Raw genomic sequence first — 27,983 nt, forward strand, 5'->3', positions numbered from 1 at the left:
TTAGTTACGGTTGAAGTTTGTACTCCAAAGGATAAATGAATACGATTTGTATTTGCTATGGATAGAGCTGGGTTTTATTCACGTTGTATTACATCTCAGGAGAGAGTTTGCTAAATAAGTCCAAATGGCGGAGATTCAGAAATCCAGAAAAATGCAAACATCACATTTCTTTTCATGATGGACAAGACAGGAATGATTAAGAAATCCTTTAGAAAATATTGCATTTTCAAATGTTTTCAAAAGTCCACAAAATTCCTAAAAGCTAAATCCCTTCCCATCCCATTCATCTTTATCCTGTCATTGGATGTGATCTTTAAAAATATAATGTGCATGCTTTGCTCTGCTAAGCCCTTTTAATTTAGGTTTCATGTATCCTTTATATTCAGATACATTTACTTGTCACTGTTCCCTGCTGATCTCAATGGTTACCAGAGAAAACTAAGGCCCTGAGTTGGCTCAAAGACAGGATTGGTGATTTTTTTTTTAGTATAATACATGGGTTAACAGAAAACCCCTTCTTCCTGTAAAAGTACTCCCCCCAAATTGTATGTTAATATCTCACTTCTTTTATCAAGGGTGTCTGGAAGAGGGTGACATATTGAATTAAATTTATTCTAAGTTGTAAATGATTGTTATTAGATCTCTTAATGAGAATAGGTTTTATTAGAGGGCAGGGTAGAGATCTGGCACTTATAGGAATCTTTATAAGGGGAAAGAGAACATTTCTGGGGAAAGGGCAAAGGTGAAGAAAAGAGAGTCTTGGGTTTTTTTTTTTAATTGGAGTATAATTGCTTTACAATTTTGTGTTAGTTTCTGCTGTACAATGAAGTGAATCAGCTCTATGCATAATAGTCTTGGCGTTTTAAAGATGAATAGGCTGTTTCACACTTTTCCTGAGAAAGGAAGTAAAGAAAGTGACAGTGCCTGAGCCCAACTAATTGCCACAATGGCAGTGTCACACATATGGACCTGTTTACTCCAATTGTAACCTTGAGAGGCTATTTGTTTTTCTTTTACAGATAGGAGAAGTAAAGCATAATTTTTTTCAAGTGGATAAAATCATGACTGTTATGCAAATATACTTGTCAGTGGTTTTATTTAATTCATTCGTTAATGAGAGCACCAGCAAGATGTAATAGGTACAACGAAAGGCCTTTGAATAAAATTGATCAAGAATGCTGAAATGATTTTGCTCATAAATGCAAAACTGGTCAATAGCTGCACGGTAATAACCACTTGCATCTCCACGGGGATAGAGTTCATTTACATCTGCATGGGCAAGAATCATTTGCATCACTCTAAGATTCCTGCAATTTATAGAGTAGCGAAAAAACAAAGGTGTAGACCCCTAAGAATCAGATAACCCCCTAGAGGATCTGTCTAGACCAGGTTTTCTTAATCTCATTTTGGGCCAAACAATTTTTCACAGTGAAGGGCTGTCTTGTGCGTGATAGGATGTTTCACAGCATCTCTGCTCTCTATCCACTAGATTCCAGTAGCAACCCCCAATTTGTGACAACCAAAAATGTCTGCAGAAGTTGCCAAATATCTCTTGGGGGACAAAATCGCCTCAGGTTGAGGCACTGGTTTAAATAATGCCCAACATTTCATTGAAGGGATACCAGTCAACTCTGCCCATTTCCAGGTCTTCCACAATTTTTCTGGATGGAATGAGACTGAGAAAATTTAAGTACTTTGGTCAACATTACATTACTACAAGGTGGTGGAATGAATTACAAAATCATTCCAGAACGTATTTCTTTTTTTCATTCCACCTCTGCGAAAATAGGAATTGGTGACATTTAGCTCCCTATGTGAAATTTTCCCTTAATAATTATAATCCAAATAATCCTGGACTTTCTTGCACTAAGAACCATTTCTGCTTGGTGTCACTATTAAGAGAAACACAAATCTAATCCAAAGGTCTAGAAAAGTAATGTCTTCGCTGAAGTCTGTTGATGAGGTAGAAAATGAGAATTTCATCACATAAGAAACAGCAAAACTTCTTAAAACCTTTTGTAGGCATCTACCTTCTGAAGCACCCTCACTTAGCTTTGTAGCTGCTTCCCTAATATCTCTTCTGTCTCTCTGAAACTCCAGCTTGCTTCTTTCACATCTCCTAGTCCCACGCTCCAGAGAGAAGCAGCGTTATACCCTTAAACAAATTAATTTTGTCTCCCTACCTTTATTTTTCAATTTATTTCTTTACCCCTTATTCTGATCAACACAAGAAAGAGGCTGAACGGGAGAATAAAAAGTAAAGCTGTAAATCCTTACATTTTGGTATTTTTGATGCTCTGCAAAAATAAAAAATTCTTTTAAAATAAGTAGATAATAAAACATTTGAGAGTGTGTCCATTGAAAGAATATAGAAGCAGTGATACTCCAGGAACAATGAGCACTGCTAGTGCCCAGATCTTGGCTTCTAAATACCAAGATCTCCATTACAGGAACCAGGGCTCTTTAGAAAAATGTGCTGGGGGAGGAAAACACACAGAGTGAGCCTGGAATATCTTGAACCAGAAAGGGAGGAAGGGCTCAAAGATGAATGATGGGGACGTGTCAAAAAAAATGCAGGCGCCAGCTAAAGGAGTTCCCATTGCCAAATTTAAAATAATTTGAGCAGTAGAAAGAATAATGGCAGTTATGGATCACAGCACAGAGAATCCATTGACTCCATAGTGATACTCAAAACAAAAAGCAAAACAAAAACCTTTGGGTGCTGGGAAGAGAAGGAGAAGGAAAAGATTTTCTTTACCAAAAAAATGCTAACTAATAAATGTAAAGGGAATGATAGAGATCGTATCTACAGTTTGTCTGCAATTATTTAATTCCTCTAATTACCAAAGGAATTATATATTTTTTTAAACAAAAAATTCTATCTATCCATCCATGGAGTCTTTAGGTTCCCCTGCTAAAATAAGTTTGAAAACTATTGTTATACAGCTTATTTTATATATTTTATTTATATGTCTGCCTAGATTTCATTGCCTAGGTTTAAGAAATTTAACCATACTTTAATTGTGGTCAATTTAAAAAGTATTACTTTATTATGTTAAAATGGACCTCCTCATCAGTAACTCTCTTTGTATATCTCGATTATTTCCTCCAGATAAATTCAGAGAATTGGAATGGCTGATTCAAAAGATGGAAACAGTTTTAGAATTTTTGGTATAGATTTTCCAGAAAACTATGTACCAATGTCTCCTTTCGGCAGTGGGTTTGCATGATGTTGTGATTTATGAATAGTAACAGTAATGCTGGTTCCCGTTTCCTGGGCACCTGCACTATGCCCCGCAGTCTGTAGACATCTCTCCTATAGTCCTTCCAACCACCTTGCCAGCTTGGTCATCTTTTCCCCATAAAAACGAGGGCCTGAAGCTGGAATGGGAGGACCTTTCTCTGGGTCTCTAGAGCCTATGCTCTTTCCACTTGGCTGAGCTACCTGGCATGATGTGCTAAAAACAGGGTCTCATTTCCTGTGTCTCTGTGTCTCTCCATGTCTAATTTTCACAAACTGTAACTTGCTCTTTACTCAGGAGAGGGAATAATCTGTTTTCTCATCTTATTTTCTTCAATTCCTAATTGGGATCCCATTCCCAGAAGGCTAGCTGAACCTAATGCTCCCTTCTTCCCCCACACCTCATAAGAGGTGTATGAACAGGACACACAACTCTCTCTCTCTCTCTCTCTCTCACACACACACACACACACACACACACACACACACACACACACACACTCATTTGATGTTTCCGAGTCTAATCAAAAATCATATGATTCTTTCTCTCCATTCCATATTCTTTATCTCCCTTTATCCACAGGGAGGACCCTGGTTCCCAACAATATCAGTATATTTATTTATTTTCTCAATCTTAATGATACAATATTTCAGAATCACTCTATCAATACCACTAGCAAACAACAAATCTACTGAGTCAAGTTGAATTCCTTGAAATTCCTTTATGTGCTTAGCTTATATCCCACTGAGGGCCTCCAGTCAGAGGAAGATGCTCAACACTTATTGAGATTAATTCTTTTTATTTATTCTGTGTGGTTATGTTATCAATTTCATATACAGTTAGATCAGTTTATTTCCATTTTTATTCAAACTTAGGATCGTCTCCATCTTTTCTAAGTTAACTCTATCTTGGAATATAAACATGATTCAGAAGTCAGAAGTATAAACTTATCGAAATCTTACTTCCTCTCTATCTCTTCAACTATGTTTCCACCTACCTCTTATAAATAGCCAATTTGATTCACTTCTGGCTTATGCCAGAAATCTTATTTTTCCTTCTGTCTATGTATAAGTAGCACATTATATACATTCTTTTTCACCTTGCTTTTTTCTCACTTAATATATTTGGAAAATTTGATCTATCAGCTCACAGAAATCTTTTTCATTTCTTTTTTTTTTAAACATCTGCATACTGCTCCCCTGTGTGCCTCTATCACTGCTTAGTCAACCATTCTCCTAAGTATTGGCATTTAGACAGTTTCCAACAATTTGTTATTATAAATCATAACTTCAACGCATAATTTTCTGCATAATTTTTTGTATTCCTACAGGTATATCTTCAGAATAATTTCCTAGAAGTTGGATTTCTGGGCCAACAGGTAAGTGCATACATCATTAGAAGTTACCCCCTAGCAAGTTATGAGAGCCCATTTCCTCAAAGCCTCGTCAAGAGGATGTTATCAAATTTTTGACATTTTGCCTGTCAGATTCAGGAGAAATTATATCTCTGTGCAGTTTAATTTGTATTTCTCTTATCGTAAGTGAAGTTAAACATTTCCGTGTACAAGGGTCATTTGTATACATACATTTGAATACATTGTGTGTATGTATATGCATCTATATATTTTTCTGAATTTTCTGTTTATCTCTTTCGCCCATTTTACTGTTAGTTTTTTTTTCTCCCATAATTTTTAAGAGTTCTTTATATATAAGGGTTATTATCCTTTTGTCTATGATATATGTTGAATGTATTTTATTCCAGTTTAACATTTGTGTTTTGACTTATGATCTTTTTTTCACACACGAAGTTTTTTTAACTCAATGGTTTATTTGTTGCATCTGGATTTGGAGTCATAGTTGGAAAACGTTTCTCCATGTCCAAGTTTTATAATGAAATTCACCTGTGTTTTATTCCAGTACATATATGGTTTCATGTTTTACCTGTAAATCTCTCACCCATTTGGATTTATTTCTGTGTATGGTGTAAGGGAAAAGAAGATTTTAAAATTAATTTTAAGGTTGCCATTTGCCTGGCTTGTGATTTCTTTCAGGAACTTGCTAGAATGTGTGACTTATAAAATGCAAGTGCTATGAGGACAGGGGACACTGAAGTGGTAACATTAATGTGAGATTCTCATGCATGGGGAGATTCTCTTTCTGAAGGGGCTGGCTGGTCCTCAAGCATCACTGCTCAGAAGCCTACAGTATTCGCACTGAAGGCGTGAGTTGGGACCGGGCCGAATCGTTGGTGGCCAGGCAAACTGCTTTCTGGCAAGAGGGTAAAAAGGCAATGAAGAAAGTGAGGGAAGGGGGAAATCTGAGCTGATCAGTGATGGCTTCAAAGGAAGGGGAGTTACCTCCTGCTGGGCTGCGGAGGCTGAGAAGAGCGTCAGTGGCTGCAGTTCTTCAAAGAGCCAAGAGATGGTCAGGGTGGAAGATGGGTGTCATGGGCCATGAAGCCAGCCAGGAAGAAGGTGGGGCTGGCGGGTGTGGTGTCCCCACCAAGATAGCTCTTGTTAGTCTGAGTTCTGTGCTCTAGATCTAAAGTGTTGGATTGAACCCAGCATTTAAAGTCATCTGTATTCTCCAAACTCGGGGGTGGGAAGAGAGAGAAATGTCAGCCATCTGAGGGAGTTTTATGGATAAGCCCCAGGAGCATTCAAACATGCATCGTACAGAATGAAACACAACTTATAAGGATTTAGAGAGATTTCTGACACAGACCATGAAATCTGGCTCGTGGAGACATCTATGAGTCAAGGGTATTCCTCTAAGCAAAAACAAACTAATTCCACTCAGTGAATTATTGCTGGATATGAGACCAAAAGAGAGTTAGTATTTTATTTTAATTGATAGAATTGCTGCTGCTTCATCCATCTTCTCCTGACCTCTCAGTGGCTGGGTCCTCTAACACCAGGAGGCAAAGATAACCCAGAGGACCTATGCCGGCTTGTGGCTGAACCAGGATTGAGGAGCCCCGGTCTTATATTCATAAACTAAAGAAGGGCCCAATACGATACTTTTCACCTTAAAATGACATCACCTGTCAGTCCAAGTCGAGAGGGCCTTGTAATGGTTCAAACTACGATTTTATTTTATTTATTTATTTATTTATTTATTTTTTAAATACGATTTTAAATATAAGGGAGTGGGGCAAGGAGCCCCTGATAGGCTCAGGTAGCACTCTGGAAATGGGACCCAAACAGGTATAAAGGAAACAGAGTGAGAGTGGATACTTTCCCTCCTGAGTAAGAAGCGGGCTATAGTCTGAGTGTGGGAAACATCCTGGCACAAGGCAAGAGAGAACCAGAGAAAGGACCTCCAATTCCAGCACGCCTTGTTCCTTGCTTTGTCATTCTGGACAACTGTGTCTCTTCGAGCTCCAGGTCCCCGTTTGTACGGGGAACAGATGACCAACCTTGCAAGGTGGTTGGGAATTTCTTTAAACTGTGGGGCAGCTGCCCGGCAAATGGGAACCAGCATGACTGTTACTGTTCATAAATCATAACGACATGCAAGCCCGCTGCGGGAGGGAGGTATTGGTACATAGTTTTTCTGGAAAATCTATACCAAAAGTTTTAAAACAGCCTCCACCCTTTGAAGGAGCCATTCCACTGCTTTGCCTTTATCTGGAAGAAACAATTGAGATGTACGCAGAGAATTATGGATGAGGACATTCATGTTAACATCATAAATAAATAATTTAAATTTAGCATATTAACTTGGGAAACAGTTAACATACGGTTAAGCTAAAATTTTCAAACTTAGACAATAAAAAGCTAGGCAGAAAATAATTTTTGAAACAATAGTTTTCAAACTTCTTTAGCAGAGGAACTCAAAAATCTTCTATGGAATCAAAACACGTACACACACAAATATGTATACGCACATATGTTCACACTCACGTGTATACACACATATATACATGTATATGTTCACATCCACATATATACACACATATATGAAGATGGATATATAGAGGTATAGATAGAAATACAGACAGATTTATTATTAAATATATATTTCTTTACATTGGTAAGTAGGAAAAATTGTTTAAAGTCATAGAGACAAACTGTAGATGAATTTGTACAAATATGTTGATAGCCATATGCAATGTTGAGATAGTCTCTTACTATGTCTTTGCCCCACAGATATTTAATACAAGTATAATTGAAGTTGTCCTCTGCTAGGACAAAAATGCATGTTGGGCTTCTTAGTAAACATAACAAAAATCAATCTTGCTGTCTAATCCCAACTTGGCAGCCACAAGACATAAATTTCTTTCCAATCAGCATAGAGCTCTTTTCAATCACCTCTCACCAGACAGCTCATTTTTGAATTGACTGCTCTGTATTGCCCATCAAGGCATGATTGAGACTACAGATGCTTGATGGAGATGCCTAAGGATTTTCTTTTTAGTCCCTTTTGCTCCAATCTGATGTCACGTCGAAGAACAAGACCGTAATGCAGACACAACCTCTGCTAAAAATTACTCCAATTAAACATTGTGTCTACCTTTCTATCATAGGTTGGAATTAGAAGCATCAATAAAAATAACATCTGCATCTTGCATAACCTACTTTTTGATGAGATTCATTACCCTATTAAATGTTATTTGATGAGGATATATATAGTAAACTCTGTCTAAGATTTAGTACCAAGAAGTTTGCCCCTCCTGAAGAAGTGGTAAACTACTTTTTACCAGACAATGAAAGGTATGTTTCTTGCTGGATTTTCCTTTTCACCTTGGCTATCAGGAAGATCGGGACTAGAGTTAATGTTCAACTAAAATACGTATTTCATTTTGGTATAATTATTTCACTTTTTAATGTAATTTCTGATCTTGCTGGACTTTATTTTAGCTATCTTGATTACAGATTGTTGTCATTCAAAAACGCTGAGATAAAGGAGTGTAACAGGCATGCTCAGGCAGAGACTTCCCAAGATAGCTCTGTGATAGAAACTCAAACCAAGCCTGGTCCTCAGCCTTGTTGCCCTAGAAACTGGATGCTTTCTAGAACAATAAACCAGAGATGATTATTCTCTTAAGGACTATGTTAAGCTAACCAAACTCATAAGAAACCAGTAGTGCTAATAATCATGATATTAATGACTAACACTTTTTGAATGCCTATTTTGTTAAATATACTTGCAAGCAACCAAATACAAGCAAATAGTTTATTGTAGAACAATAAACTAGAGTTCATTTGTCTCTTGGAGACTGGCCCAAGTCAACCAGATTCACAAGAGACAAAGGTGATTGCTAATAATCATGATGACAGTTGCTCCCCTTGTGAAATATTCTTACAAGCAGCCAAGACAATCAGTACAAATTGAACAGTGGTTAAGAGCAAAGTATTTGGGGCCGCATACCCAGAGAAAACCATAATTCAAAAAGACACATGCATCCTAATGTTCATTGTAGCACTACTAACAATAGCCAGGTCATGGAAGCAACCTAAATGCCCACTGACAGATGAATGGATAAAGAAGATGTGGTACATATATACAATGGAATATTACTCAGCCATAAATAGGAACAAAATTGGGTCATTTGTAGAGGTGTGTATGGATCTAGAGACTGCTATACAGAGTGAAGTAAGTCAGAAAGAGAAAAACAAATATCGTATATTAAAGCATATAGGTGGAATCTAGAAAAATGGTACAGATGAACTGCTTTGCAAGACAGAAATAGAGACACAGATGTAGAGCACAAACATACGGACACCAAGGAGGGAAAGCGGCGGGGGTGGTGGTGGTGGTGGTGGTGGCGTGATGAATTGGGAGATTGGGATTGACATGTATACACTGATGTGTATAAAATGGATGACTAATAAGAACCTGCTGTATAAAAAATAAATAAATTAAATAAAACAAAAATAAATCAAAAAATAAACAAACAAAAAGGCACTGAAAAACCAGAACCTAAAAACAAAAAAGAACAAAGTATTTGGACTTGTGTCTGGGTTCAGGACCCAGCTCTGCTACTTAGTCAATGTGAGTTGGGGCAAATTACTTCACTTTTCTGTGCCAGTTTTCTCATCTATAAAATCGAGATGATTATAGTAGCTCTCTCTAAGGACTGTGGGGGGTTGGTGCACATAGATACTCAGCACAGGGAATAGAAAATAAGCAAATGGAAGTCTTGACGGTGAAGGGTGTGGAGGTGATGATCAGGAGAATTCCCACGGGAAGCCAAGTCATAATCAAAAAGATAATCCAGGAGTGAGGATGGATTCAGGAACCAAGGGCAGTAAAATATCTTAACAAAGTGTCTCCCAGCTCACCTGGCTTAACCAATCTCCCCATTCCTGGGCCTGAACCTTCAGGTCAGAGCATGAGGCCCATGGAGCCCCCCGCTGCACACAAATTACACCTGTGTTTGTTGTGTCTGCATCCCTTTTCGGCTGGAAGTTAAGCACAGCCGTAGACAACATAGCCTCCAATGGAGGCTCACTTGTCCCACCCCTTGCATTCAGTTTCCTTTCACTGTACAGACTTTCTCTTTCTTGGGAAAGAGATTCAGGCATGTTGGCACCATAAGTTTTGCCTGGTCATGTTCATGGAGAAGATTGTTGTCATGTCGCCTCAAGCATGCATGCTATTTTTAAAAGAGAGGTCATCTTTAAAATTGTGTTGATTTTACCCATTTTGTGTTAATGGATAAACTTTTTTTGTCCACTTATTGTGATCATTTTAGCCCTTCATGCTGTCCGCCCAGGTGTCTATGTGATTTGGAGTTTTTTTGTTTTGTTTTGTTTTTGTTTTACTGGCGTTTGCTCCATATTCTTTCTTTTCAGCCTTGAAAATAAGCAGGTAGAGTGTTAATATTTTTAAAATATAATGATATTTGTAATAACATATTTCAAAAACTTTTAAATAACTAATGCATTGGCCAGAGGAAAAATAATTTTATTAGTTTTAAAACCTACACACCTGCTTGATGGTGGGAAAAAGCAGAGGAAACAGCAGCTGGTTTAAAAGCAATAATGATGGTGACGCCATCATAGCAACGCCATGTAGTTTTTCTTTGCAAATCCAAGAGGAAGAGCCAGACTACAAGAAACCAGAGCTATTTGCCTTGGTACAGAAGTCATAGATTATTTTCTTCTTCCAGTGAAACACTATTCAAATTGAGTATTTATATTCTTCCTTTCACTAAAGTGCAATTGAAAATGAATATGAATCTTGTGGGGATTTAAACACTGCATATTGTCTAGTTGACAGAGTCATTTATAAAAGTCGGGATATTTTATACCCCATCAGAGCTTAATTATGGTTTATAAAGATCGCTAGCGGTTGAAATAGAAATATTGTATTCTTCCTTCCCCCAATGACTTTCCCTAGTATTTTATGGGGGCCTTTAAAACTCATTTAAGTCTTGCTGAAGTTCTTCATTAAGATAGATACCAACCATTCTACAGGGGAATTTAATCCTCTGCACTTTCCCTCTTCTCCCCAGAATTTCTTGGAAAACCATAAGTAGGTCAGTTCCAAATTCTGTCCCTTCTCCTAATAGACTTTTGAAAGGAAATGCCCTCAGACAAGGAGGTGATTAAAAATACACATGAAACTCAAGACATCTGCACTCACAGAATTTCAGCTGATTTAGGCCAAGGAATAAAAAATGAACTGCTTGGTAACTCCAAGCGATGGAAAATGCTGACAAAAGGTATCTTTGCACAGGAGATCTTAACACTCTGACTGTGAGGGTGAAAAACTGAACAGGTGGCACCTCTAAATGCAAGGTTCATAAAACCTATTTCCACTCGTGTTTTTCGTAAACCTTTGTTTTAAATTTGGTGCTAAGAACAACAAAAAAAAGTGTGTTAACGGCACCATCCAGGGACAAACTTACACAAGCTTCTCTTTAAGAGCTTGATTAATGCACTTCTAATTCAGCCTATGGCTCTCATCATTTTCCTGTTTTCAGTTTTTCCGGGAAGCAATTAAGGTGAGATTTCAGGGGAACCAGGCTATTCAGTCAGATAATGACTATACTAGGGTCTGTACTAGAGCGAGACCTCTGATGCACTTGACATCAAAATGGAAACCCCAAATGGTTCTCCGGCTGGCCTGTCGCCTTGCCCCTTTGTAGATTTCATCACTGACAAGTTTATTGACCTGCAAGTATGAAAAAAGGGGCAAGACAAAAATCTTACTATATAATCGCTTATGTGTGAAAGACAATGTGTTGACGATGAACTATAACTTAATTGACAAAGCAAATTGTCAAAACATGTCCATCTTAAGTTTAGCTGTTAAGTTTTGAGCTGGATTCTAATATAAGGATATTTTAGAATGTTGCGAATCTACAAATCCTCTGGTTACGTAATGTAATGAGTTGGTTTTGTTCCCTGAACAGGTATTCAGGGAACTGGGTTTTAATCTTGACACGTGTATATGTCTTATCTTCACAACCAAATCTTAAGGGTCCTCAGAGTAGGGACTGTATCTTTTACTTCTGTACTTATATCCCCACTGCCCCAATTGTGTGGATCAGGTGAAGCGCTCACTAAATGCGTGTCAACTGAACTCTAGTCAAGTTTCAAGCGAGAGTGGAAAGATCACAGCAGATAATTTAGATAATTTAGATAATCTAGAGACCAGATGTTCAGGAAAGTGAGGGCTGAGCAAAATAACTTTATGCAAAAGTGAACAAACCACATTCTAAGTAAACTTCAGTTCTCTTCCTGTTGATATATGTTGGGTGTCAGCTACTAGAAACATCATTATTTCTATGGAATAACTAGGTAACCCCGTGGGAGTTCAAATGCATCCATCAAAATCACCGCTCTGCTCTGTGCTGGTCCCAGAAAATCACTGCATCAGTCAGGTGTTTAGATGCAAGCAAGGCGCAGAAACTGACACTGGATAATTTAAGCTGCAGAAGGTACTGGGCAAATTATAGTATTTCTGAAGGGCTCAGAAAGCATGGCTGGGGGCAGGAAGCCAAGAACGAGGCCCAGGTGATGCTGCAGAACCAGGCTGGTGGATACCACTGTGGCAGCCACAGGGCACAGATGCCAACGTTTGTCCCACCATGCCCTCCACCACCAATGCTGGACGTTAGAGGCTTCCCCTTGAACAGCTGCGATGGCCACCTGTGGAGAGTCAATGCGACTTTTGCTGCTGATGCCAAATCCTAGTCCCTGGGTAGTCCCTGCTTTGTTGCTGCACCAGCTTCTGATTCGAGATGGAGGGCTCCCCACCGTGTGATGGGTGGAGATTAAGGTACGTGCTGTGCCCTAAAAGCAAGGGAAAGTGGCAAACAAGCACTTTGAGCTTCAATAGAAGGAAGAGGGCTGTGTGTCATATGAAGTGGGCCTGTTCTAGGGGAGTAGTGTTTTCTAACCATAGGAGGGGTTTCAAATACCAGGCAAACAAAACTAATGACATATATCCACCATATTCACCATTTGATCAAATCTGGAGTTCTCTGCTGGATTGGCTCTCCCCTTCCTCTCCCCAGTCTGTCCTGCTAAACCTCCATTTATCTCCTACTAAACTGATGCCTTGTAACGCTCTGCTTACCTATTTATCTCCTCATTAACCCATTGCTCCCTGAGGATAACAGTCCTGTCCCTTCTCTCTTGTATTCTCAATGCCCAGCCCAGTCCAAGCACAGTCAGTAAAGAGTTGACTGATGGATACACATTTGCCTCCTTCGAAGCTGGTCTCTAGGACAGCTACAAAGAAGGAGAGTTGGGTCAGTGAGAAAAAGTCTCGTCTTTTTTTTTTTTTTTAAACTCTCGTCTTTAAACCTCCTAACCACAGGCTTCAGAGCATCTGTGAGTCTGGAAAGTGTATGCAAATGTTTGTGTGCAGGTATGTGTGTGTGCATTTCTCTGGGGAGAGAATCCATTGTTTACACCATGTTCTCAGAGGCATTGAAGATGCCAGAAAGAACCCTTAATATGTCTGTTTATGTTTGATGACTGCGTAAATGTAGACAACGTTCACTAAGAATACTTTGAAAACACATCAAAATCCCACGATAGGGTGTTTTTGTGGAACAGAGCATCATGTTCCTTTCTGTCTTTTAATATATATTTTTAGAAAGATAAAATGTCAATACATATGCATTTATTGAACTATTAAAAATGTGGAATCAGTAGCAGGAAACGAGGTTGAGACACAAGTTAGAAGTCAGGGTCTACCGTTAGTTGCCCATCTTGGATAATTAGCCAACTTATCTGAACCTTGCCTTCTTCGTGGAGAAAGTACACGTAACTCCTACTTCAGAAGGTGTCTGGAAAGATTAAATGAGACAACTTGAGTAAGCATTTGGCAAGGACTTAGAGCTCAACCAACAGCATTTCCTTTCTGCCTGTTCAAAATATCTCACAATCATACAGGCAAGAATTCTGAGTTAAATTTGCTCCAGTATTAGAAAGAAGTCCAGTCTTAGAAGATTGCATTGTTCTTAGCCTCTGATGTCAGTGTTTGGGTTTCTGGTGTTGAGATTTGTCTCTCCACTTTCAATGAGCACTAAAGGAACAGAGTGACACGTCAGTTGAGAGAAGAAGGGGTTTGATTTTCCTTTCGAGGTCACTGAGATATTGGCAAGTGAAGGTCCTCAGAAAGTGAGTGGCCCTGGGGCTGTCTCTCATGAAAGGAATGACCTGGGTAGTTTTGGAAGGCCAACTAGAAAGGCCAGTGGGCTAGGCAAGTTTCCTCCCCCTTCAGAGCAGAGAACCCTGAAATCCTCTCTTCCAGAGATTCCTCCCATCTTTTCTTGGCCCCGACCCCTGACCCCCAGCTTTCTTTCCCTTGCGCCGAATGTCCAATGAGTCTGAGAACCAGTCAGGGATTCATGAGAAAAAAAAGATGAAAAATTATCTATATATTGGGTGGGCAAAAAGCGCGCTCGGGTTTTTCTGGAAGAGGTAACAGAAAAACCCCACTGAACTTTTTGGCCCACCCAACATTTTGCCACCTCTAGGTGCTGCATAGTCAATACTTTTGAAAAGCATTTTCATCAGAAGAGAGAAATAGTAATCAAACAACTAAAGGCGAATTCAAGTGAATGGTTCTGGTGTCAGTGCGATGAGTGAGGCATCCTCTGGTAAACTGAGTTCCCTAAGCCAACATGAAGAGAAATAGAATTCACCCCGGCTTCCTCAGGCCTGCAAGAGGGACAACCACTGCCTCAGAGAATAGAAGTAATTTATTCACGGGAACACAAGTAAGAAGTGATGGAACCAGGTGTCAACCCCAGGCTTTGGCTCCCATGTCCTGTTTTTAACCACTAAACCACGTGCCTTTGAAGCTCTGGAGTGAGTTCAGGATTTCCTGAAGGAAGCCTCCGTTTGCTGGATGGCACCTCTTGGAAGATCCAGTCCTGTCTATTGGTTCTCTCTTGATGGATTCTGATGATCAAGAAAAGGGGTCTGACTACAACCAGGGAACCTGAGTCTTCCCCTTGGGTGGGTCAGATCTCCCAAGTATAGAAAGAGTCCAAGACTCTCATCTATCAGAAGGATATACCAGCATCCAGACTCTGTCTTGAAGACCAGTGTCTCCTCTCAGCCAAAAAGTTCTGGAAGCAAAGTAAAAATGAGAGTTTTGTTCTATGTGTAAGCGACCAGAAGAAAAACCTATGTTAACAAATGTTGTCATTTGTTTAAAAAAATGAGGACAGAATAATTTGTATTAACTAAACACGTTAAGTTTTGAATTATTTGATTTGGGATCCAAAACATAGCACATATATTGTGAAATAAATGGGATGGGTTTTAGATTATATTTTTCATCTTCAAAGAGTTACATTTCAGGGCTTCCCTGGTGGCGCAGTGGTTGAAAATCCGCCTGCCAATGCAGGAGACACGGGTTCGTGCCCTGGTCCGGGAAGATCCCACATGCCGCGGAGCAACTAAGCCCGTGAGCCATGGCCGCTGAGCCTGTGCGTCCGGAGCCTGTGCTCCGCAACGGGAGAGGCCACAACAGTGAGAGGCCCGCATACCGGAAAAAAAAAAAAAAAAAAAAAAGAGTTACATTTCAAAACATCTTGGAAGAAGACTTCTTTTGTGGTTAAAAAAAAAAACCCATCTGAGACACTTTAGAGTTGGGTAGGTCTCTAATACTCATGAAGCTCCCCACCCCGCCCCAACTGTACACATACTCTCCGCACCTCTCATGAAGCCCGAGTCTCTCCTGCACACTAGTTTCTAAACTGGTCCCTAAATCAGTAGCATTGCCATCATCACTTGGGAGATTTGTAAACCTGTGGATCTCAGACCTATTGATTGAGAGTCTGCACTCAGTCAGATCCCCAAGTAATTTGTACACACATTACAGGTTAAGAAACATCATCCTTAGCGAAAGTTCTCAGCCTTAATCATACATTGCAATCGCCTGAGGGGTTTTTAAAACAATTGACGTCTGAGCCTATCTCCAGTAATTCGGGTTTAATTGTTCCTGAGCAAGGGGAGTTTTAAATGCTTCGTGGATGATTCTAATGGGAGCACAATTTGAGAACCACTGCTCTTTTGCACATTGAACATGTATGTGGTCGCCCTACCTTTTCTTGAATATATTCAGAGGCGGCAACCCGGTCCATTCCATGATAGTGCAATGTGCCACTTGATGTTAAATTGGAGAAATATGCCTTTGGTAATTTTTATTCTCTTGGCCCAGCTCTGTCCTTAGAGGATTTACAGAAAGTGTCACATTCCCTCTAGGGTGACCAACTCATCCTGGTTTGCCCAGAACTTTCCAAACATCAGCACTGATAGTCCCTTGTCCTGGAAAACCCTCAGTCCCTGACAAGCCAAGAGGGTTGGGATAATGTCCTCCATCTAGGTCCGTTCTTCCTCAGGCTAAAGATGAATGTTGTCTTAATTGCATTTATCAGTCCTTACCTTGCTAGGGAAACGTCCACATCTGCTGTCCTGTGGTACCGGATCCATCAACACAACTCAGAACGGCATGGGAAGCTTAGGCTGCGAGCTCCAAAAGGAATTGTGATCATGTAAAAGAAACTGTCCTTTGAGGAACTTGTGTTTTTTTAAAAAGAAGATTGAGTTTAAGAGATGCTGCTTTGAAAATAAATAATGATCAATTACCTCCTTCCAAAAGCATCTCTTGTGTTATTTTCACAAATTTTAGGCGCAGAATACAGCACATAGCTATTATTTTATTTGTTTCTCTATCATCTTCCAATGTAATCACTGGTCATAATTAAAGGACAATGAAAGCACTATAAATTGTAGAATCAAATTTTTAAGCCAAAAATAATCAACCACAGGTAACTATTTTGTTTTAAATTATTGGGTTGGCCAAAACGTTCGCTCTGGTTTGTTCATTCTGGTAACATCTTACAGAAAAAACCCAAACAAAATTTTTGGTCAACCCAGTAATTTAAAAAATAATACTACTAAAAATAAAATGCCACATGAATAAATGTGTTTATTGCAGTGTAACTTATAACTGTGAAGAAAATTGGAAACAATGTTAATATATAATAAGGGTAAGTAAATTACAAATTAATCACTTGATAAAATGTTATTCCACAATTTAAAAATAGGTTGTGATGACTAGGTAGCAGTATAGAAATGCTTATGATATAATATTAATTGAAAAAATCAAAACACAAAATTAAATCCATGCTGTGATTGCAACATGTACTCAAATTACAGTTTTAGATGAACAGAGATGGAAAGGAAATAGATATTTTAAGTCATGACAGAAAGGGTGGTACGAGTGCTCATGACCTTATCCTTTATTTTAATTAGGCTTCTGTTCCTGTTATTAGGGTAAAAAATTATAATAAAACATGTATTCTCTCAAACTGTAGTGATTATTTAAATTTATTTGCACTTATTTAGAACATTTCTGTCCACAAGAGGTGGCAGAGGAGAGTGGGTGAGTTCATGTGCTTACAGCTGACATGGAGCAGCTCTGCACCTCAGCTTTCCTCTTCCAGGAAATGGGCATAAAAAAGCTGCCTCACAGTGTTGTGGTGAGGGTTAAATCAATGAATCAAATAATACTTATAGAACAGTGCCTGGCAATAATAGTATTACAGTAGATACATATACAAAAGTAAACTATTATATATAATTATTGTATATTATATATATTACGCATTATATATCTCTATCTATCTATCTATCTATCTATATTTTTTAGAAGACTAAGAAGACAAACAATCCAAAATACAGCTTACTGGGGTTGGCTCTCCTCAAGGGGTGTGTGTGTGCTTCACTTCCAGTGTGTCTATGGGTGTGAGTCCACGCAGGTGGATGTGGCCGTACACCTGTCTGTAAAGTTACCTACGTACCTGTGGGTGGGACTTTAGGATCATCTACTCAAATCCTTTCATTTTATCAAGGAGGATGCTGCAGCCTGGAACTGGGGTGCTATCCTCATCAGATCACAGAGTGAGAGCAGAGCAGGTGGAAATCTGGGCAGCCCCACAGGTGTCCCTGGGCACCAAGCAGGACCCTCGCTGGATGGCATCGCCTGAGGGCGAACAGAGTGGGCTCCGTGGTGAGAGGGCTTACGCTTGAGTCTTGGCTTTTTTATTCCAGGCAAGGGGCTGAACCTCACTACACCTTGGTTTCTTCCCTTGAAGACCAAAGATAATAATACCCATCTCACGTTTGTCGTGAATATAAAAAAATAAGATGAACAGCGCCTCACACTTAGTGAGAACCAATAAATGTCTGTTATGATTAGACAGAGTTTCCAAGGGGCTGCAGTTCAACATTGTTTCATTAAATAGAGAAAAATTTAAAAATTGTAAGTTGTCCTTATGTTTAACCCCAAGGAAATAAAGAATGGTCACACTTCTTATGTGTGTAGAAATTTATATAAGCAAACTCAGTTAATTCCTAAAACTACCCTCCTAGTGGGAGCAGTATTATTATACCCATTTTACAGATAAGGAAGATGAGTCTAAGAAAGATTCACTTATTCAATAAAAAATTTATATTAGAAGAAATAAAATTGTTCCTGAACATGAAAACATAAACAAATTCACTAATAATCAAAGAGATGTATACAAAATACCAATGAGATATCACTTTTAATACATCAATTTTTTTCCTTATTGTTTTTGAATAAGATTACTCAAAACTTAGGCAGTTGGAACGAAATGAGAATTCTTATATACTACTTACTAGTAGGAATGTAATTTGGTACAACCCTTCTGGAGAGCAATTTGGTGATGTGATTCGTGAGATTTAAATTCATGTTCATACCTTTTGGTACAATATTTGCATCTCTTAAAGTCTATGCCAAGGAAATAACCCAAAATGTCAGTAAAGATTGACACACAAAGATGTTTATCAAGTGTTATTTATAACAGCAAAACAAGAGAAAGAAACCATATAAATGGTCAGCAATAGACCAATGATTAAGTACATTTCACGTAATATTATACAACTGTTAAATGTGATGCTTATTAAAGCATGGGGAAAGGCTGGTATGATGATTCTGAGTGAAATACAAGGTACAAAATTATAGATACAGTATTATTACTGTATCTATATTAAGAAATCATAGAAAACTTAAGGATAATATACCTACATATTATAGTTATTAAACTAGATGATTCCTTTTATCCACTTTATATGCTTCTTTACCTTCAGTCATTCTAAAATGAACATGCATTGATTTAGAATTAGAAAAAGTAAAATGAATCTTGTCCAGCACATAATCCAGGGCAGAGCCAAGATTTAAATCAGGCCCATGAGACACCGAAGCTGCATTTGTTCTACCACATCAGGGATCTCAAAGTCAGAAGCTACAGGAATTATCAGGTATGCTCAATGAGCTAAGGGGGGTAGTGTGTGAGCCCTAGGAAATGGTGGGGCTTTGGGGGCCCCGGAGGCCACGTGCTCCCCTTAAACGCGGTGGCCACTCCTCTCTTCCAGCCGATCTCTGCCATGGGGAGAAGGCAGGCCCAGTGTTGGCAGATCTTTGGATTTTTTAAGAAAAGCCAGAAACTCACCTTTGAATGTTAAATGTTGATATCCAGTTCAAAATATTTGAAAGCACCATGCAGACTACAAGAAGCTGATTTGGAATATCTGCTCTATACACTCCCCTCTCTACAGCCAGGTTTCTGTCACCTGCGTGAATCAATCACCTATCTTTGTCCTATTCCCTTAGGTCCAAGCCATGCCAAGTAACCCCCATAACCAAATCTCTGGCAAGGTGCAATGAGCTGTGATCAAATCACTTACAAGGGACACACCATAAAAGTTAAACTGACTTCAAACCATTTTTCATAATAATATTTCCCTGAGACATGGTTTAATCCCAACTTTAAATTTAATCAGAAGTAAAAAGTGATGACACAGCCCAGGCAATCATTTAATCACAATGTAGAAGTGGACATTTTTCTGGGTAGAAAGTTCGGGTATCAATATCTTTTCCCTGAATGATACTTTACAGGTTATACCATGTCATAGATGAACAAAGACAGAATCAGGTGGCATCTCGTATATACAAAAAAGATGGCTGGTAAAATTCTGGGAGGAAAAAATAAGCATTCTTGCAAAAATGTTTACAAGGCTGCAATTCAAATGCCTAGCCAAGCATAAAAATGTTATGCTTCTGGGAAAATCTCACCCTCTATTTATGCACCTGCTTTTTCAATTTTTGTTCTGAGTTTTAATTAAAAAGTTAGAATCTGTCCCTCTCCCCCAACCTGTAACAAGGACCTGATGGAATCAGTAGCATTTTCTATAATGTAGGAGAGGGTCTTTGCCTACTTTTACCCAGTAAATCTCAATTCACTGGCAGAGAACTTTGCAAATATTTTGTAGAGTGAAATGTTTAGGCGTTTTCCAAGATTAATTATTTGCTAATATCCCAAATTACCCTCTGTAGGTACAGGCTGCTGTTTTTCTTCCTTTGGCACATAGTGCTTTTATTTTGACAAGATTGTGACAAAGGATTAATTGGACCCATTTTATTCTTCAAATGTTGAAATCTCAGGAAATTCACTAGTTCCACTTCTAATCATAGAGCTAAACTGGCAAGTGAGCAGTTAGCAAAGTCGGCCGCACATCTGCAAATATCAAATGTCTGTGAACAAGACGAAGAATGCTCTCTCTCCTTTCTGGTCAGATGGTTTCGTTTAAGATCCAAAGGGTCAAGGGTCACAGCATGACCTCATCAAATTAGACCCAACTGAGAGAGGTGTTTAGCACAACAGAAAGGAAATAATCTGAAGGACATTAAATGCAAATGAAATTGCCATCTGCAAACTTCAAAAAACACCTGACCTAAAAAAATAAATCTCCCACTTAGAGCTGAAACCCTGCCTCCTTCCCTCGTCCAGAGTGGACACAGAAGTTTGTTCTTGTAGCCTCCTGACAATCCCTCAACCTGCCAAAGTCCATTTGCATTTAATATTCCCTTCTCGTTTTTTTTCTAGTTGAAAAATTTGACAGTGATCTCCGAGGAACAAGAAGAGGGAAGTTCAAGCATGAATATTACTCCTTTGCCTCTTGTGTCTGGATGATCAAATTGGTCACAGGAACCTTTGATTTCTAAAACTAGAAGCCTGTCACTTTGGGGCAAATTTGTGTGACCATTAATGGGAGACTGTGTAAATTCATGGAATGAAGCTGTGAGACAGAGGTTCTGAGGGAGATGGGAACTATAGTTTATTTAATTAATTAATTTATTTATTCATGACTGCGTTGGGTCTTCCTTGCTGTGCAAGGGCTTTCTCCAGTTGCGGCGAGCGGGAGTGGCTCTTCATTGTGGTGCGCGGGCTTCGCGTTGGCTTCTCTTGTTGCGGAGCACGGGCTCTGGAGCGCAGGCTCAGTAGTTGTGGCGCACAGGCTCAGTTGCTCCGCGGCATGTGGGATCTTCCCGGACCAGGGCTCGAACCCCTGTCCCCTGCATTGGCAGGCATTTTCTTAATTAACCACTGTGCCACCAGGGAAGTCCCTATTTTTTATTTATTCAGAAGATGCCAGGAACAGCTCAGGTCCTAGGGCTATACACTGCTAAGCCAGGCAGACATGGTCCCTGTCCTCACAGAGCTCATAGACAAATAATGACTAGAAATGGTGACAAATACTGGTTCCTCACAGTGGTCACTTGGAAATACCCAAACACCACCCAGGCGGTCTTCTCCCGCCCAGATCCAATCCAGACAGAGAGGAGAGCAAGGCACAGTATGTGAGCCCCTGCTCTTGTCTAGGGCACAGGAGTCAGAAAGGCCCTTGGGTGACAGCGCAGCTGGCCCTGTCAGCCCTGCCAGGAGCATGACCTGTGCAGGACCCCTCGCCCGTGCCTGTCTGGCCCTGGTTTCTTCATCAGGCTGATAAGATCGGAGTAGGGCTGTTCTATTTGTACAGAACTTTCTAACAACATAGACTTCTGGCAAAATCCAGCCAACAGTTCCATGAGATGAGCTTCTCCTTACTGCCTCTGTTCCAGAAAGGGATGGAAAACCAGTCTCTAGGAATGCTGGGGCACATGGGTGAGCGTAGATGACAGCTAAGGCCAGGTCCAGTTTCAGCATCACAGAAGACTGAGAGAGGGTTTGGTTTTGTCTTTCAGCTGTAAAACTATGATCCTATTCATTTAAACAAAAATCACTGTGAACATTTCACCCACATTACATTAGGGAAAGACTCTCATTTTCTTAAAGACATCAGGTGGACTGTGCTTCCTGGAGTCATTCGTGGCTATGAACCTGAGTAACTTAAAACCAGCATCCCCTTTGACAAAATGTAAAGTTCCTTAAGAGACTATGCCTAATAAGTTCTTCAGACATCCTCCGATGGCTCTCATGGGACCGACATGATCAATAAACACCTGTGATTTTGATCAAGGTCTGTGAGATTTCTCCTGGTGATGTGCAGGGCTTGTCCCTGTGGCACTGCTGTCACACACAGCAGTGGAAACTGGGAGCCTGTAGGGTCAATGGCTCTGTCACTTGCAGGCTGTTTTATCTTAGGCAAATTCCCTAAGGTTTCTGAAACTCAGTTTTATTATTTATAAATGGGACTGTAAAAAAAATTGGCCTGCAGGGATTTTATAACTGTAAGGAACTGTAGAAATTAGAGGGTCTACCATTGTTCCTTATCAACGTTGGGCACCACGTTTCCCTTGAATTACGAGGAAGAAATACTGGAAATGGGAAGAGCGATCTTCTGGCATCAAGACTTAGTTGTCCTTTTGTTACCAAAGCGATCCGAGGGTTGAACAATGATCAAATGTGCTTCAGAGATAATGATAACCTCACAGTTCTGCCTCATTTTTTTTTTTTTCAGAACTGTATAGAAGGCAAGTAGAGATCAAGGTTCATCAGAAAAAGTGAAAAAAAAAAGATTACTGTCCTGAGCCGTGTCTTGTTTGTCCACTGACCAGGGTCCACATCCATTACATCATAGTAACTTATTCCTTAGAACTTGCTAATTTATCCTGCGAAAGAATCTGAAGGTCAGAAAGAGAGAAGTCTATAGATGCCATGAAGCTAAATGTGAGACACAGGGGGGTTCCCTTGATGATTTCACCGCCATAACATTTGGGGTATGTAGGATCTTGGGCTTTGCATAGCAGTTTTTGCTAAGACCCGTGCCAGGAGCACAGGCAGCCATGCATGCTGTGTGGGTACACAGAACAGGGAAGGGGACAGCAGGGCAGTGCCAGGAGCAGAGGGGAGGAGACGACGGTGTGGTCGGAGAGCAAGAAGGACCCCCCCGCCACCCGGCTCTACTTGGGGGAGCAGTTCACTCATCAAAACAAGAAAAGGACTGAACCAGATGCCCTCCAAAGACTTGGTAGTGATACAGTGGAAAATTCACAGGCTTAGGCAGTGGAGGGTCTGGGTCTGGAGAAGCAGCCCTATCATGCATGGGTTATGTGATATTCTACAAGTCACTTTCACCTCTCTGAGCCTTGTTTTTCTCATCTGTAAAATATACCACTAATACCTACCTCACAGGGCTGTGGAGAGGGTTAAGGGAGAAAATCAAGATGGCAGTCCTTCGTTAAGTGCTATACACATGTCAACTTGTTTGTGGCCCCAGAAGTGAAGGGAAAAGAAGGAGGGAGCTGAAACTGTGCCCTGAAGTATATCAGTGGTTTCTCTCTAGTAAGATGGATATGAAATATTAGTAGCTAAAACTGGCTTCCCTGGAGCTAATGCACTATATTCCAGTATTTTTCATCTCTAAGCATTTTTAATGCATCAATAGATAAGAGAAGCCAGATGGAAAAATCTAGACCTGGCCGACAAATAAAGGGACTGGATGTCCACGATGGTGTTTTGGCCCTTGTGGATGAGACGCAAAAATACATGCCATGTTGCTGGGGACCAAATATTGCAATGCATTTTTGGAGCCAGTGGTGATGATATAGGGTAACTTCGTCATCCTGGTGCTTGCTAGGAAAGGAGACGGAGGATCTGGGCATGAGGCCTGACTGTCATCTTCTTGGATTTGGGGATGATGACACCTCATTCATCTTATGTCATTTCAGAAAATGGCCAATCGCCTCCCTGCCTTGGAACTGGGTCAGGGAGCCGTGGTCCAAAGAGGCATTTGTTAGTGGCAAGAAAGCAGTCAGTGCGTGGAGCAGGGGATTTATGAATTTGAGGCCAGGAAAGCTGGGCGTGGGGCGCACATCTGGCCACAAGATGCTTTCTGGCCGCCTCGTGAATGAAGAGGTTTGGTCAAAGGAGGTCACGGCGGGTTCAGTGGGATTGTGAAGGGTGGCGGGTGCAGTGAAAGTAAACAAGGTGCCCTCGTGGCTTCAGGCTTCCCCAGAGGCAAGCGGAGAAGAGGGCTGTGCTCATATTTATCTTCAATATCGCCGCACTATTTCTAAGCTCTTGGAAATCCAGAGCTGACAAATCGCTCTCATCAATCGAGATTGAAAGTTTTGTATGAGGACAACGACACCTGAGACGCTGCCTAAATAAAAGTATACTGCTCTAAAGTAGTTACTAAAAGTTAAGGAAAAATCTATCCCTATGCTATCAATCCTACAAAGTAAGTCGACAATCAATTCCACATAATTTTGGCATAATAACTATTGCTGTTTTCCTAGATTAATTAAAAACATTATATTGGTAAAGCTTTAAGTGAATTTCATAAGGGTTTTTTTTGGGGGGGGGAGTAGCAGGAGACAGCTCTGTTATATACAGAAGATAGACCTACTGTCTATAGAAAACAGAAGACAAATCAACTCATTTTTGAGAACTATAAAAATAAGAGTCGTTCAATGGGGTAGAAAGGCCTTTTTGTTAAGGCAGAAAAAAGTCATGTTCTCCTGGTATTTCTTGTACAGGAGCATTGAGTGTGGTTTTCTATGCCCACCATGGTCTGGCACAGTACGTGTCTTCTTATACCGATTTCTGTGGATTGCATCACCAAATGGAAGCCTAGCTCTAGTTCCACCTGGACAGACATGCCTGGCTACATATGCAACTTCAGCCTAATGCTAAGTTTTCCCATCAGGTATTCCCTCTTGAGCATCCTCTTTCATCAGGCTAGATAAATGTCTTTCCTGGAGCATTGGAGCTCCAGTAAAGCTCCAATATGGGAGCTCCCCATATTTAAGGGGAAAACATTTAGCATCAGAGTATAAAGTACATTTTTAAAAAAGACGAAGTGTAATTCATCAAAAATCTGGGGCCTGGGGTCACCCAGAAAGAGGCGCTCTCATTCACTTCCCCACACATGGAAGAGGAAATGGGAAACATTTTCATACCATCACTGCGTTCTCTTTTCTTGGGTGACGCCTAAGAGAAAATGCCTTGGTTATCCTATATTTTGGTCCAGATGTAAAATGTCTTCAGACACCTTCTTAGGAACTTTTCCATTTGGAAGAAGAGATGAGCATGAGAAGGATTATCTTTCTAAGAAATGACTACTGGTTAGGTCCCTCCAGGCAGAACAATGGACCCCAGGGAAAGAAGGGGTCAGGTTGCTCTAAACGCTTCATGCACATGCACGCTCTTTGGAAAATATGCTTAGGAACCGCGAACAAGTAGGTAAAATTCCAAATGCTCTCAAGGATTTCTGTATCACATATAACTACCCAATAATTAGAATAGTCATTCCTGAAGTTTCAGGCTGGTGGCGTTCTTCAAGACCTTCCTCAATTCTCATCACATAATTTGTTTTCTCATGAAAGAAAACCATCACTCCTTCAAAATGAAACTGGTCAAAGTTTTGAAAATCTACTTCCTAGTTAACTATTAAGTTTAAAACAGCAATTGATATTTCCCAGAAGAGTAATCTTAACATTCTATAGGACAGCTTAAAAACGTATGAAATATACACCCAGAAGAGTTGCTTGGCCCTTGTTTAGGATAACATGAATTTGTGACATAGATGACATTTCAAGGGGAAAATTTTTTAAAAATGTTATCCTTGGACTTTTTTAAGTTGATGTGAATTCTTTATAATAAGCATGTATCCCTTTTACAAAAAGTGGTAATTTTTCTTAACAAGTGAGGAGCAAATATATTAATAATGTTTAATTCTAGGTACTGGAAATATAGAGGATTGTTATTTTCTCCTATACACTGTTGGATACCTTCTAAATTTCCCAAAGTTAAGCACGTTTTAAGAGTAACACTGAAGAGGAGATAATGCAATAACAACATAATCATCGTTGTCTATAATTTTAAGCAGCTTTTTAAAGAGACACTATTAAATGTCATCAATTAACTAAACGTACAAATATGTAAGCTTTCAAAATCTATCTTGTTAAGTCTTGAGTGATAGATTTTCATCACAAAGATATATGAAATTTTTAAGCTCAAATAATTTATGTGTTTTAATTTAAGACATCTGTTTTTCATCTGACTAGTTAAAATACCTTCTGTACAATATTTAGATTTTTTTTTACTCAGCATCATTTAGTTAGACCATCTTTTGAGTCTGAGAAATTTAAAAAGTCCCAATACACTGAATGCATAAATCATTTAAAAAATGCAAATTGACAACTCTATCCTGTCACACCACATCACTCCCCGAGCTGCAGGGCTGAGTCCTCGAGAGAGATCATTCGTTAGGTCCATAAAACTGTTCTCTTCCTCAACAACAGGAGAATAGAAAACTAGTTCAGATTTTCACAAAGTTATCTTTCCTTCCTTTGTGCCTCTTTGAGTGTTTGCTTTACCTCTTCAGATTCAAGCCCTTCTACAGAAGGCAATAACAGGTAATCAACATGTATAAGCACCCCACAGGGTACCAGGCCTTATTCTTGGTACCGCAGCGGAGTATGAATAAGACACAGTCAAGTCATCAAGGAGCTTATAATTTACTAAGGGAGACAAAGATGTACATAATTCATCTAATAATGGCCTCATGTAGTAAGTGCTTTGATAAGGCCACAAGGAAAAATGGGAGTATGACTCAAGAAGAGATTAATTCAAGTGTGGAAGGGGGAGTAAAGGAGGAGAAGTCATCTGAGCCAGGGTTTGAAGGGTGGTCAGTCGGGGATGCACATTCCAAAATGAAAGACTGTAATGAGCACAGAGGACTGAAGTGATGGGGACACAGGACAACTTACAGCGCGTACGAGGAGTCACAAGAAGACGGTCGTGGTTGGTGCTTGGAAGTATGTTTGGGAGAGTTGTAGTGAAAGAAAAAGTTTGAAAGACACTTTGGGTCAGAATAAGGAAAGACATGAATAACATATTAAGGAGTTTCAAGTTTATTTTAGATAATAGGGGAGGATGGGTATCGAAGGGTTTTAGGCATAAAAATTACATGACCGTATCTGTACTTAGGAGGCTAACTCTGGCCAACAGTGCAGCAGATGAGTTACAAGAGAAATACACTGGAGACAGAGACCAGTTGAGAGCATATTGCACTGTCTAAGTAAAATTTTAAAAAATGGCCTGAATTAGGATAGCAGAAGAGGACATGGGAGGATAGTTCAGATCGTGAAGAAGATGGATGGAAGGATAACAGAGAGACCTATCAGATGCTGGAAAAGGAGAGATCAAAGATGATCCCCAGCTTTCACATGGAAGGAACCACAGCATGGTTTTACCATCAACTGAAATAATTGAGGCTGTATAGGAAAAACTTCTAAAACTGTAAAGAAGTTAGAAAAATTATTTCATGCCTTTTCAATGTCCTATTGGAGCATTGTCTAACAATCTCTGATTCTTGAGGGAAATGTAATTTTGTTTGACTTACTCTTTTTTATTGATTAGGGCCCAGAATAAGGAAATTATATTAACTTTTAGTCTTTTATAAGTTACAAGTGATTTTTGTGTGGTAGAGATACAAATGATTTCTGTCCAGTGGAAAGGAAAAGCCTAAAGGTCACGGTTGTGTTGACCTATAGGACATTAAACAGTTTTGCATCTGACTTAGTAATCTTATTTCAGCATTTTTTTTTCATATCCTCTTTGAACCAGCTTTGCCATCTTGTAGTTCCCTCATTAATTATTTATAAATACTTGACACATGCTCACTATATAGTAGTACTATATATTTTTATGAAAAATATGTTTTTAACTTCTTGATAATTATACATTGAGAGGGCCTAGCTTATAACATGGAAATACCAAGGCTCTCCTTGTGTTAACAAAACAATATATTAAAATTACCCCAAATGAGGATGTTTAGCAACAGACAAAGTATGACAGACAAGTATATTTTGGTTGGAAAGATAGCATATCTTAAGTACTTCGATTTTCCAAAACCCTACACGTGGCTCACTTAAAAATATTTCCCATTAGTGCAATTTATCACCCTCCAGTATTACAGTGATGTTAGCTACATTTTAGCCCACATCT

At 39.6% G+C, this 27,983-nt stretch overlaps 1 protein-coding gene across 7 annotated transcripts in view; it reads left to right on the plus strand.

Moving 5' to 3' along the window:
- The window catches only part of FAM204A (family with sequence similarity 204 member A), a 246,726-nt gene that overhangs the window by 163,022 nt on the left and 55,721 nt on the right, over positions 1-27,983 (plus strand). For 5 of the 7 annotated variants that reach the window (XM_067024559.1, XM_067024564.1, XM_067024560.1 and 2 more), the window contains exon 7: positions 4,573-4,620. In XM_067024559.1, coding sequence (XP_066880660.1) covers positions 4,573-4,620 — 48 coding nt within the window. Of the gene's footprint in view, positions 1-4,572; positions 4,621-16,097; positions 16,200-27,983 lie in introns of those variants that run through there. The other 2 variants (XM_067024563.1, XM_067024565.1) reach the window with 2 other exon arrangements.

Source organism: Kogia breviceps, chromosome 2 (genome assembly GCF_026419965.1).
Source record: "Kogia breviceps isolate mKogBre1 chromosome 2, mKogBre1 haplotype 1, whole genome shotgun sequence".
Taxonomy (NCBI): Eukaryota; Metazoa; Chordata; class Mammalia; order Artiodactyla; family Physeteridae; genus Kogia; species Kogia breviceps.